Source organism: Grammomys surdaster, unplaced genomic scaffold (assembly GCF_004785775.1).
Source record: "Grammomys surdaster isolate TR1022 unplaced genomic scaffold, NIH_TR_1.0 125672, whole genome shotgun sequence".
In the NCBI taxonomy this organism is placed as follows: domain Eukaryota; kingdom Metazoa; phylum Chordata; class Mammalia; order Rodentia; family Muridae; genus Grammomys; species Grammomys surdaster.
Window position 1 is genome coordinate 961,345 of NW_021620509.1, and position 13,165 is coordinate 974,509.

General features: G+C 51.6%; 1 protein-coding gene across 1 annotated transcript; it reads right to left on the bottom strand.

Annotated features, from left to right (window-relative positions):
* Nucleotides 1–3,303: 3,303 nt before the first annotated feature.
* Nucleotides 3,304–5,982, bottom strand: Klf2 (Kruppel like factor 2). The gene is made up of 3 exons (XM_028787755.1): nucleotides 5,863–5,982; nucleotides 4,735–5,539; nucleotides 3,304–4,189 (listed from the first exon to the last, which is right to left on the bottom strand). The coding sequence occupies exons 1-3, from the start codon at nucleotides 5,932–5,934 to the stop codon at nucleotides 4,014–4,016; spliced, it is 1,053 nt and encodes a 350-aa protein (XP_028643588.1). The 5' UTR covers nucleotides 5,935–5,982; the 3' UTR covers nucleotides 3,304–4,013.
* Between the last annotated feature and the right edge of the window lie 7,183 nt (nucleotides 5,983–13,165).

Here is a 13,165-nt window from a genome sequence, read left to right on the forward strand (position 1 = left end):
CAAGTTGCAATGGAGAGTCATTGGCACAGATAGGCACAGGGGACCAGATACTCGCCTGTGCCTTTGGGCCAGCCAGTTATTTTGAGCTGTGGGGAGACTGCAGAGTTGCTGGGCTCCTTGCTGAGTCAGGGACTCTCCCTGCTGACAACACCCCTCAGGGCCCCATAAACTCAGGAAATGCAGTGGGATCTTCTTTCATCTCCATGCCTGCACCCAGCTGGAGGCAGAAGCATATTAAAATCTTCATCCCTCCTCCCCTGTGTGACCCTGCCTTGGGGACCATCTGAAGTCCAGCCCTAGACAATCACGGGTCAGTGTGCAGGGCCCTTCTGTCCATACTGCATCCTGTGGGCTCTCAGATGTTTGCTATAAAGTGCTGGAGTGGGAGCTGGGGAGATGGCTCAGACGTGAAAGCGAGTGCAGTTGGATGCCCAGCACCCATGTGAACGCAGCACGGAGGTGTAACCCGCCTTCAATTGTAGCCACAGAAGGCAGAGACGGGATCCCCAGGGCAAGCTGGCTAGCCTGACCATCGGTGAGATGGGGTTGACTTAGAGACCCTGTCTCATTGAATAAGGTGGAGAGATGAGAGGATTCCAACACTGAGCTCAGCCTCCGCAGGCACGTGCAAACAGGTGATTTAGAATAGCTGACACGTTATAAACGCCATGCGGTTGTATTAGAGAATACTAGAAAGAACACAAGAGGCCAAATGTAACCTCAGCATCTATTTGCATAAGCACTCTCTAGAATATCTAAATGAAACATTACCAAGGATGGGGGGGTGAGACAGAGGGGAAAAACAAAAACTGCTTCTCATTCTGGAGAGAAGAAAGGCTACACCAGTAACTACGGCTTTGTGAAAGCAATTCAGCTATGAATCAGGGCCTACTCCACCCCACCGACAAAATAAGTAAGGTTGGGTTGGGTGGGTTATAGAATGTGAAGGGTTTTTTTTAATAGTTAATGTTATTTTTATTACATTTAATATATTTATTTTGTATGGACATAAAGATGGAGGCCAGAGTATAACTGTAGAACCTAGTTTGCTCTTCCCACTGTTTGAGCCCCAGGAATAGAACTCAGGTGGGACGGCCTCGGCAGCAACTGCCTTTATTCACTGAGCCAGCACGCTGACCCTTCAGAGTTCACATTTCCTCTAAGGCCCTGCCTGGTGCACATGCCTTTAGTCACAACATTCTGGGGGCACTGGCAGGTGGATCTTCTGTGCTGTCCAGCCTGCTGTAGTGATTTCCAAGTCAGTCAGGGCTACATAGACCCTGTCGCAAACAAGTAAAACAAAAAACAGACACAAACAAGGCTGTGGTTAACTTTTCCAGATGGAAATGGTTGAATGTCCTATCTCTTCCCAGAATTCCCAAGAATAGTAATTGAAGTTTTCTTCGCACCTCTCTGGATGGCATGCTCCTGTTTAGCACCCAGGGCAGAGTGCTCTCCCTCTGCTTGACTCACAGCGAGTCTGAGAGTGTCTCCGAGGAAGGCAGGGGATGTCATTTAGATACCATCTACTGGAACCTTAAGGGTGACAATTGAAAATGTCTTAAGTGGGTCTCCTTCAGAGTCCAGAGTACACAGAAGTTAACCCTTATCTGAGTGGGGAGAACAGAGGCCAGATGTCTCTGGGTTGGCCCGTGGGTACACTGCTGCCAAGCAGCATGCTGGAGGTGTCTCCATCCATTGGCATCACACAGGAAGCAAGCTGTCCTGTGCCTTGTGGCTTCCCAGTTGGCCTGTTACTGGCCTCAGAGTCCTGCAGGGGATAGCTGGAGGTGTTCTCCAAGAAAAAATAAATATAGCTCTACCCTGGACTGAGAACAGAGAAATGTAGTAAATTTGAGACCAACCTAGGCTACCTGAGAGCAAAAAAAAAAAAGGTTCGTGGTTCTAGTTTCAGGCAGCGTTATGGGGGAGGCGTAGGGCCATGCAAGTAGTTATTTCCATGCTGAGGGTGTGGCTCAGAGGCAGACCACTGTGCCCCAGCAAAGCAAGCCAAATCAACACAGCCCAGATGATTAAATCATGGGAGCACAGTAGTGCAGGTCTAGGGCCACGATGCTGGCACTACCACAGCACACATCGCCACAAAAGGTAAAAACCAAACAAAAACAAACACTCTCTTGAGAGCATTTTCTTCTAGGACAAGCTCCAGCAAGGAGCTCCGCTCCCTCCTCCCCCACCCCGCTCACGCCCAGGCGGAGAGGCCACCTTGGGGCTCCGGAGTTTTGCAGAAGTGGTTCATAAAGGGCACAGAGAGCTCACCCACCCTCCTCTGCAGTGGAAGTGAGCCTCAGTATTAACTCTCAAAATATGAATCACATTACCATCCTCATTTCTGCTTTTCACAGATTACCAAAGAGTTGTCAGCTGTTTCCAGGGTCACCGTGGGAGGGGGAAGACGGAGAGAGGGAGGAAATCCGTGCTGCTGTCGCAACTGGGGTGAGAGTGCTTTAAAACTGGGCTCTACCTAAGGGTTTTCACTTTCTGGAAGTAACTTGGGCAACTGTCAGTAGCCATGGTTACTGGGGCCCTGGGCAGAGGCTAACGAAAGGGAGGCTGGATGCCCACAGGCATGACAGTTGAGTCTTATTCTCCTACACAGCACAGGTGAGTGACGACACAACTGCCACTGCTGTGTCCATGGTGGGCGTGAGGGACGTGTCATCCCAGCCTGTCCAAAATGACAAAAAGCAGAGTCAGGTGTCACACGTCACCATACTCAAATATAACTGTTCTCCGTGGGGAGGGAGACCCTGAGCTGGCTCAGCTGCGTAAGAGTGCTTGCAGCCTCAAGTCCAGAGGTGAATCCCACAAGCGAGCGAGCCTCAGAGCAGAGCAGCTCTTGAAGTCGTTCTCGGGACTTCAGTACGCTGCAGGTTGTGTAACCCTCCAGAACACAGAAAAATAAACGCAATACAAAAAGGAGAAAAAAACACCTGAAAACGAAGGGGAAAAAAAGCTTATACCATGGATTTTACCCTATAAAAAGACCAATACCAAGATCTGAGAGGCAGAGGCAAAGGGAACTGAGTTTGCACTAGCCTAGTTTACATATTAAGGAAAGAGAACTGAGCCTGGAGGGAGAGCATGCCTTTAGTCCCAGCACTCAGGAGGCAGAGCCAGAGGCAGGTGGATCTCTGAGTTCGAGACCAGACTGAGTTCCAGGACAGTCAGGGCTACAGAGAAACCCTGCTGGAAACACACACACACACACACACACACACACACACACACACACACAGTAACACCTACATACTCCACAAGTTTGGCTAAACCCCAAGAAGGTACCAGGAAAAGGTTTTTAATTTTCTGTTTTCTTTCTAAAAAAGGAATGGCCACATCAGTGGAACCAACGTTTTTCCCAGCTCTGGGATACGAGGGGGGCAAATTATGGCTCAAAGTAGCAGACTTAAAATAACCTGTGCTCAATCCTAAAACAGCATGTTTACATTTATAGAGAACCCACAGGCCTGGCAGCTGGGGGCTGCAGCTGGTAACCTTGGCCACAGGCGCTGCTCCCTGTCCCCTCAGGGCCTCCCCCATCCCCAGCACGACCGTGATTCCTCCAAAGATCCAAAACTTTAATTAAAAAAAAGTCTTATAAAAACGAAGCAGGCGGCAGAGATGCCATCGTCTCCCTTATAGTAACACAGTCTGCCAGTCACTTATATATACAACATTATAAAAACGTTGGGGACAGTAAACTCAAAGGCGTTTCTCACAAGGCATCCAGCCTCGATCCTCTAGTGGGGACCCGAGGGAAATAAGTCAATTATTGCACCATTTTGAAAACATTCTTCACAGGCTCCTGTCTTCTTCCCTGGGGCCTTCAGTCACGGTGGAGGCCAGAACTGGTGGCAGAGTCATTTTCCTGTGGCCACACTTGTCCGGCTCCATCCTCAGGGTCCAATAAATAGCAGTCAGTTTACAAAGAGGCCGTGCCCGGCTAGTGGAACCCGCCACTGTCGCGTATGGGCTAGCCGAATCGACCCAGGCTACATGTGTCGCTTCATGTGCAGGGCCAGGTGGTCAGACCTGGAAAAGGCCCGGTCGCACAAGTGGCACTGGAAGGGCCTGTGACCTGTGTGCTTGCGGTAGTGGCGGGTAAGCTCGTCGGAGCGCGCGAACTTCCAGCCGCAGCCGTCCCAGTTGCAATGATAAGGCTTCTCGCCTGCAGCAGAGAGGAATGACATTGAACCTCAATTTCCCCGAAAGCCTGTTCCGGGCACCCAGCACCCGATAGCACTGCCCCCTCTCTTTCCATTCTCATCTCCCCCCACATCTAAGCAGAACCTTGGGCTCCTGAAGCTGACCACTAGCAGGCTCAGGTGCACCCCTCCCCTAACATTCTGAGACTAGGTCTGAATTCCTGATTCTCTTGCTCAGTGCTGAGAGGACAGGCTCAGGCCACCATGCCAGGCTTTATATGCAGTGCTGGGGATGTTAGTTGGCCAGCTAAGCCCCAGTCCAGCCATCCCCAGCTTCTTTAAATATGTCCCGCATAGGCCTTAATAAACCTGCACTGACCCGAATTCCTGAGATCCGAGTCCCCATAGCCAACCCGTTAAACTGCCACACCCCCTTGCCAGGGTCATAGACTCTGGGGACAGTATCCATTTCCCTTCCGGAGGATGCACAGGGTCTCTCTCCGTAACCTAGCCTGAACTCGCAGCCATTCCCCTGTCGCAGCTCCCGGGAGTGAGGCCAGGCGCCCACCTGTGTGCGTACGCAGATGCGCCTTTAGGTGCGAGCTCTTGGTGTAGGTCTTGCCGCAGTTGGTGTAGCTACAAGTGTGCGTGGCGGCGCGCTTGCGGGGCCAGGAGCGGCGGCCGCGCTTGGGCTTGGCCTCCAGCAGCTCCAGCGGGGACGAGGGCGGCGTGAGGAGACCGCGCGTGGCAGGGGGAGCCAGGCCCAGCGCCGCGGCCGCGTCCTCGAAGAGACCGAAGGCGCCGGGCGCGGGCGGCCCGTAGTGCAGCGCGGGGCCGGGGCCGCCGAAGCTGGGGCCGGGGCCGAAGGGCGGCGGGAACGGGTTGCGGGGACCGGGCGGGAGGCGCGGGGGGCCGTCGGGGCTGAGCGGCGGCGTGTCCGAGGGCGGCGGGGGGCGACCGGCGGGACCCCGCATGCATGCACCTGTCGCTCCCGGGGCACCCTCGAGTTTCAGCCCGCGCGCTCCGCGGGCCAGGCCGGGCGCGCAGCCGTAGCCGCCGCCGTCCACCTCGGGGGGCTCGGCTTTCACTAGCCGCCCGGGGGGCGCCAGGAGAAAGCGGCCGTGCAGAGACGGCCCCTGAGGCGCGTCCAGGTCGGGGCGCAGCAGCTCCGTTCCCAGGCCAGCCGCAGAGGTGCCGTAGGGCGGCGGGGCCCCCGGCTCCGGGTAGTAGAACGCAGGCGGCGGGGGCTGCGGCGGGGGCTCGGGAGGGTTCTCGGCGCCCAGACCGTCCAGTCCCATGGACAGGATGAAGTCCAGCACGCTGTTTAGGTCCTCATCGGTGCCGCCCGCCTCGGGTTCATTTCGCGGCCAGCGCTGCAAGAGACAGGGCGCCGGACGTGAGCGCGGGGCCGCCTCCTGCTACCCAGCACCGCAGTCTCACTCCTAGGCCCTCAAGGTCTGCACTGGGTGCAGGGCAGCCCTTCGGCGCGCGTGTTCTCAGTCCCACGCACCCGTCTCCTGCCCCACAGCCTGAGGTCTAACTCCTCACCGCCGACAATCTAACTCCCCGCATCCTGAGATCTCCCACCCCGCCGGCGGTCGGCACCCCGGCCCTTGTCATCTCCAGTACTCGCCCCTTGCACCCTGTGGCCTGGTACCCCGCTACCCCGCTGCTCAGGGACCCTCGTTGCCCTCACCTCCTGGAGGCTGCGCTCGCACGGGCTGGCAAAAGTAGCAAAGGACGGCAAGATAGGCTCGCTGAGCGCCATGGCAGGGACTGTGTGTGCTGTGGCCGGGCCCACCCAGGCCTTATAGGCGCGGCAGGCACAGAGGGCTGGGCTAGGAGGCGTCGACGGAAACGCGTCCCGGATGGGGACGAGCTCCGGGCTCAGCCTAAATTTAGCCGCGGTATATAAGCCTGGCGGCGGTGGCTGTGGCGGCCACTGCGGGAGCCGGAGCTGCGTGCCTCAAGCCCCGCCTCCGAGGCCGGGCCCCGCCCCCGTCAGTCCCCATGGCGACGATGTCAACAAGCCAGGCACAACAGCATAGTTAGCGCGCGGGGGTGGCACCTGGGACTCCGCGGGGAACACGGGGTGACGAGGCTTCCCCGATGTTTCCCCAGCCTCAGGCCCCAGGAAACCTGGACCGATACATGGGGAGTCTGGAGTCACTGTGCTCACCCGAGGAACGTTCTGTGAAATCCTTGTTTAAGCTACCTTGGAAGCTGAGACAGGAGGATGAAGAGTTTGGGACCTGCCTAGGAGTGAGTTGAAGCCAGCCTGAAGCAGCATACCCCCTTAATACACCCACACATACACACACATACACACACACACACACACACGGGGGGGAGGAGGGGAGGGAGGGAGAGAGAGATCATGGCATTGTGGTATACGCTTGTCTTCAGAACATTTGGGAGGTTGAAAGCATTAGGTTCAAGGCCAGCTTTGGCTACAAGAGACCGTGTCTCAAAAAAGAAACAAACATTGGGGGAAGGCAAGATGGCTTAGTGTTTGCTTTCAAGCCTCATCCCAGGAGTTCAGTTCCCAAAAGAAGAGAACCCATTCTCATAAGTCATCCTTAGACCTCCCCGGTGCACTGGAGCATGTGGGAACACACAAACACACACACATAGTAGCAATGTAACAGTTAAAATGTATAATAAATAAATACAAAGTACTAGGTCTTTGGGACCCACCTCCCTCACACACCTCAGATAAACCCAGTGCAGGGAAGCTCGGGCCAGGGTTCTGGGAAGGGCTGTTGTCTGACTGACTAGAAAGGCAAAGGATACTCAGTGGGGGATGGGCTCATCAAATAAATATGCATAATACCCACAGGGCCCAAAAAGAAAAAAGGGAAGAGTGTAAGAGGAGGAAGTGTGTGGTGGAGCCTGGGGAGGGACATGGCGCAATTTTGACCTTCACCCAGGAGTTGAGGCAAGATCTGGAGAAAGCAAGAGGGTAATAGAGAGAGGAAGGGCATTGTTTGAAGCCATGACCTGAAGCCAGGGGTTTGAGGGGTGCAGTCAGCCTGTGTAGTTGGGTGCAGTGATACTGCAGATCCCAGCAGGGATAGGACAGGGCAGGCTCCACACCCAGCCCCTTGTCCACTGCTATGATTTTGAGCAGAAACTCTGCTCTTCCCAACATTGGTGAACTACAGACACTGGCCTGTAACGTCAGCCCCAACTGTCCTCAGGTCCTTTCCACAAACTGTCAGAGTAGACGCCACGTGTGTGTTCCAAGTAGTGTGCACAAGCAGAGTGCAAGGCTGCGGAAACACTGGCTTGGTTAAGGAAGGTCTAACGAGAAGCCCTCCAGGACTGAGGATCCACCTCAGCCCCTCACCTCAAAGGGGAGAATACCACGTGTTTCACATGGAGCAAAAGTCAGCCACGTTACATACTCAAATCTGAACACCCTGGGCGTGTGTCTAGTTTCCCTTTTCTGTAAGGAGCAAATGATAAGATTTGGGTCATTTCCCCCAAGGTTTAGGATTCTGGAGGAGGGAGTTGTGTTTGTTTTTATTTGTGATGTGTGTGTAGTAGGTTTTTTTTATATTGCCCAGAGTGGCAATCTTCCTGCCTCTGCCTCCAAAGTGCTGGTATCACAGGTCACACCACCTGTCCTGGGATCGGTAGGGGGCTAAGTCTGAATACAAGAAGTCTTTTTCTTATAATTCCTAATTAACACAAAGTAACTTGATAGCTACAGCTGTGCTGTGGTGTTCAGTATAATCCACCCACTGGTGTTTTAAAGTCTGGAAGAGATGAAGAGCTGGGTTGGTGCTTAAGAGTGGTTCCACACACCCACATGGGGCCTGTAACCTCAACTCCAGGGGATCCATGGCCTTTACTAAGTGGTTTGAGTACCTGGGGACCCAGGTATTCAAGAGCACTAGAACAGATTCCCTCAGGGAACCACCAAGTGACTGCATACTAAATAACACAAAATCCAGTGAAGGCACATGCATGTGGTCTCAGCACTGCGTGGAGGCTTCAGCCAGACAATCAGTAGCTCAGACCAGAGCTGGGCAGATGACTCCAAGGGATGTTTCAAACTAAGCCTGAGAGCTTGAGTTCAATCCCTGGGGGCCCACACAGTAGACAGAGAGAGCTGAAATGATCTGACCTACACACACACACACACACACACACACACACACACACACACTTAAAAATAAGGAAGCACTGTCAGTGTCTAGAAGGGCCAGGCAGCACCCAGGCAGGAACCTCCTTTAGCGTCTTCTTTCTACCCAGTGCTTATCATCCTCATTTGCACATCACCTTTGGCCTGGGGGAGCTTTTGAAATGTGTATTTTCTCTTTCTGCATATCTTTTCTTTGTACTTCTTCTGTGCTCAGGTACCTGCCTAGGTCTTTTGAATAGTTTCAAATGGGTTGTTTTGTCTGCTTCTGGTTGCCTTTTGTGTCCTTTGTCTGAATCTATGGCCATGCTTGATCCACCAGGTTTGGAAAGATTTTTTTCCTAGTAGGTGGCCTGACTTCAAATTCTCCTAAGGGCATTATTTGCAGAGCACATTTTGGATAAAATGTCTTTTAACTTTGTTCATCACATTTATTTATTTATTCAATATTTATTTATCAGTGAGTGTGTGTGTGTGTGTGTGTATGTGTGTGTGTGTGGTGTGTACATACACAGCTTTGTAAAGTCAAGTCTCTTCCACTGTCTGGATTCTGGGATTGACATTGGGTTGACATGCTTGGTAGACCCAACTCACTGCCCCTAGGATTCTTTCTTTTAAGACAGGGTGTCATCAAGCTCAGGCTGGCCTCGAACTTGCTATGCTAACCAGGATCTTGAACTCCTGACTTTCCAGTCTCAGTCAGTGGTGAGACGGCAGACACTACCATGAGCCTGGCTTTCATTTTTAATTTTGGCATAGTCCAACCTCGTGGTTTTTCCTTTCCTTGGGTTAGCCTCTGTTGGGGCCTGTCCGCCCTGGGATCATTGACCTGACCCAATGGGCTTCTGTTTCTCTGCAGCGGCTTTGGACTGGGCTTGGCTGGAACCCCGTACCTCTGAGATCTCCCTGAGGCATGCCTTTGAGTCTTCATGTGGTGGGATGATGCATTTAGTGTGGTTATTGTTTTGCAGGCAGGTCCCATGTCTCCTCTGTGGATGCTGCTCTCGGCCTGCAGCACATGTGGTGTCCAAGGCATTCCCTCTCCTCCCTCCATTGTTGCAGCTCTTTTCTGAATGTTTTGCTTTTAGTTTTCTTTTTTCTGTTTCATGTTTTGTTAGGGTGTGTGTGTGTCCCTGTTCACACGTACCATGTGAGGAAGTCAGAGGACAACCTGTGGGAGTCAGTTCTTTCCTTCCACCATGTGGGTCTCAGGGATTGAATTCATCTCTCTAGCCTTGGCGGCAAGAGCTTACTCACTGTCATCTTGCTTGACATGTTTTTTTTTTTTTTTTTTCGTCTTTGTTGTTTGTTTGAGACACTGTGTACCCTTCACTGGACTGTAATTCACAGTGATCCTCTGGTCTCTCTGATTCTCAATTGCCACCCCCACCACCCCCACAAACACAAACAAAAACAAACCAAAAAAAGAAAAGAAAAAAGCAAGGCGTGGTGGTGCTTGCCTTTAATTCCAAAACTCTGGAGGCAGAAGCACTCAGATCTCTGTGAGTTCAGGACCACCCTGGTCTACAGAGTGAGATCTAGGACAGCCAGAGCTACTTAAAAAGACTGTCTCAAAAAAGCAAACAAAATTTGTGTTTACTTTATAGATGTTTTGCATGTGTCTGTACACCATGTGTGTCTCCCCTGAAACTTGAGTTACAGAGCATTGTGAGTTGCCATGTGGGTGCTGGGAATTAGACTCAGGTTCTCTGGAAGAGTAGCTGGTGTTCTGAGCTGCTGAGTGGTCTCTGCAGCCCCTATGTGCCATGTTGAATCTCTAGGTGAGGAGGTGCCCTGGGCTTGACATCAGATCAACAGCCCTATCCCTTAGACAAGCAGTGCGTGTCTGAGGGTCTTAAGACTTGTTTCTCAGAGCCACAGAGGCAGTCCTAAAACATCCATAGAGAGAGAGGTATTCAAAGTAAGTCAGGAGCTTTGGCACATCCCTTGAATCCTAGGCTTGTGGAAGCCGAGGCAGGAGAATGGCTGTGAGTTCAAGGCAAATCTAGGCAACAGAGTGAGGAACCTATCTCCACAAAAAGCAGATTAGGACTAGCAAGTCGTTTGTTGGTGAAGGTGCTGCCACCAAGGCTCAGCACCAGAGTTCCATCCCTGGGACACACCTAGTGCAGGGGGAGAAATGACTCCTAAGAATTCTCCTCTGAGGTCCTCAGTGCACCATGGCATGCACACTCACAAACATATGCATACAAGGACACTAAATAAAGTAATTGTAGCCTTTAAAAAAAAGCATCTTGGGTTGCTGTGGTGTGTACCCTTCACTCCAGCACCAAAAGCCGTAGGATCAGGAGTTCACAAGGTGGGTGCTATCTGAATGGGGAGAGTCCTTTAGTGTCACTATTAGTGTCTCTGGAGATGCCTCAAGAATTGGGACTACCAGTTCCCAGTCGGTGTCACATGTCCCCCTCTCCACCAAGGCACTTTGATCACTTCCAAAGCCATCAGCTAGGATAGCAGACACAATCAAATGGTGTAATCTTGACCTGGGCCTCATTAAAATGTATTATTCTTAGCCTGGCAGTGGTGGCACACACCTTTAATCCCAGCACTCAGGAGGCAGAGGCAGGCTAGACCTGGGTGAGTTCCAGGACATCCAGGGCTACACAGAGAAACAGAAAAACTCTGTTTTAAAAAACAAGAACAACAACAAAAAAATTATTGTTCTTGGCATTTTGGAATATTTATTATTTGAGAATGTAACATGTGTGTGCAGTGCTTTCTAGGGTGTTGTTTCTTTACACAAGGTCTCTATGTCACCCTGGTGAGTCCAGAGCCTGCTATGAAAACTAGCATGACCTCAAACTCACAGAAAGCTGCTGCCTCTACCTCCTGCGCCTCAAGTGCTAGGATTTATTACCACACACTAGCTATGATGCATGAACTAGTATTACATGATTTGTTCACTGAGGGCCTGGGTCAGTATGGCTGAGCTCTTCCTTAACTGAGAGCCTTGGGCACTGCACTTGCAACCTATCCAGGCTCAAGCCTATCGATCAGTGTTGTGTTTGATTGGTTATGTCTGTGATCTGTGACTGCCTTGTGAAGTCTGCAATGAGTACAGGATTGAATAGGTGGTATATATGCAGCTTTGAACTCAAGAAAACTTACAAATTTCAAAATCTGGGCCAGAAATAAAAGTTAATGTCTAAAGGGCATGTAGACAAAGCTACAGAAATATATGGCCTATATCCACAGCAGCCACGGACTGTGTATGTGCATGTCCATGCGGGCTTTAGTCTTTGTCATTGTAGGAGCCCATGATTTCCTGCCTCTGGCTCCTGGCCATTTCTAGGTTTCTTTCATTCTGTTCCACAACTGGACTCTAGACTGCCCTTCTCTCTTCCAGCTGTTTTCTCCAAAACTGTTATTGTGTGCAGTTGGCTCAAATTCCTGATAGCAAGAACTCAGGAATGCACCTGATAAGACATCACATAAAATACAGCTGAGCTTCCAAGGCCTTCTAACTGCCTTGGAGGGATTGCAGCGACAGCATTGTACTTCTGTCCAGCTATGGATTCCCATGTAGTGTTTGCTGTGGGTAACACCTGGGTGGCCAGGGCCTGGGTGCCCAGAGTTTTGGGAACACTTTCTTTTGTTGAAAGTGTGTTCCAGTGGAAGTGCACACCTTTAATCCCAGTTCTCAGGAGCAGAGACAGGAGTTTGAGGCCAGCCTGGTCTACTTACTGAGTTCCAAGATAGCCAGGGCTGGAAAGTAAAATAGAGAGACCCTGTTTCAAAAATTAAAAACAAACAAACAAAAACAGAGAAAGTTCCTTTGCTCTTCTTGCTCATCCACCTCCTTTTGCTCTTCTTGAGTCTCCTCCTGCCCTTCCTCCTTCTCTTCTCCTGCCCTCTCTCCTTCTTAAGATATTGTTCTGGAACTGTGTCACACAGGCAGGACTCCACCATCTTACTCTCAGCTCTTTTAGCAAAATGCTGGAGGAAAGTCAGTTGACTTGTTGTTGCTGGGACTTCTATATTTATGTTTGTCTGTTTGAGACAGGGTCTCATGTAGCCCAGGCTAGCCCCAACATATGGCCTAAGGATGACCTTGCACTTTTATCCCTCCTTCCTATACCCCCAGAGCACTGGGATGAACCCAGGACTTTGAACTTGCTCAGTGAGCACTCTCTTGTTGTGGGGTGGAGGTGGGGTTGATGGGGCGAATGAAGGAGAATGGATTATACTCCCTGGGTTCTGGTCAGATCCCCTCATCTCTTCACCAGCAGAAGCATCAGTCTCCTGAACATGGAGGACCAAATGGGGGGGGGGGGGAGAGATGAGCATCATTTACTGATCACTTACTGTATACAGGACCTGGCACTGAGGACATTGCGTGCTTTCCCTGGCTACCTTCATATAGTTGGTGGAACTGGAGCCTCGATTTGTTCTGGCAGCCAGTGGCCTTGCATCAAAGGCTTTCTCTTTTGGATGTCAGTTCCTCATCTGGCAGAGGAGCTGAAGCCTGAGCCATGGTGAGCTGGTAAAGATAAGAGGACCAAGCTACTGGGCACACTTGTCATTCAGAATCTGCAAGGCCTAGACGAGAGGTCTGTCCTGGGTTTGAGGCCAGGCAGCTCCAAAACAAGGAGAAGGCTGGTGGGGCGCTCAGCTGTTAACAGCACTTGTTGCTGTTTTGGAGGACCAGAGTTCAGGTCTCAGCTCCGATGTCATGCAGGTCACAAGTGCCTGTGCCTCCAGGGGCCTGGAACCCTGAGCATTCTGTGAAAACCAAACCTCAGTGTGTGTAGATGTGTTTCCTTGACACAGTGCTACACCCCAGTCATGGCTTCCTTTGCCAACAGACGGTTAAGTCACCTTAAAGGCACCA

Coding starts and splice junctions, on each gene's coding strand:
- Klf2 (XM_028787755.1), bottom strand. CDS start 5,934: ATGGCGCTCAGCGAGCCTATCTTGCCGTCCTTTGCTACTTTTGCCAGC. Junction 5,540..5,862: donor GCGAGCGCAGCCTCCAGGAG/GTGAGGGCAACG, acceptor TGTCTCTTGCAG/CGCTGGCCGCGAAATGAACC. Junction 4,190..4,734: donor GCATCTGCGTACGCACACAG/GTGGGCGCCTGG, acceptor TCTCTGCTGCAG/GCGAGAAGCCTTATCATTGC.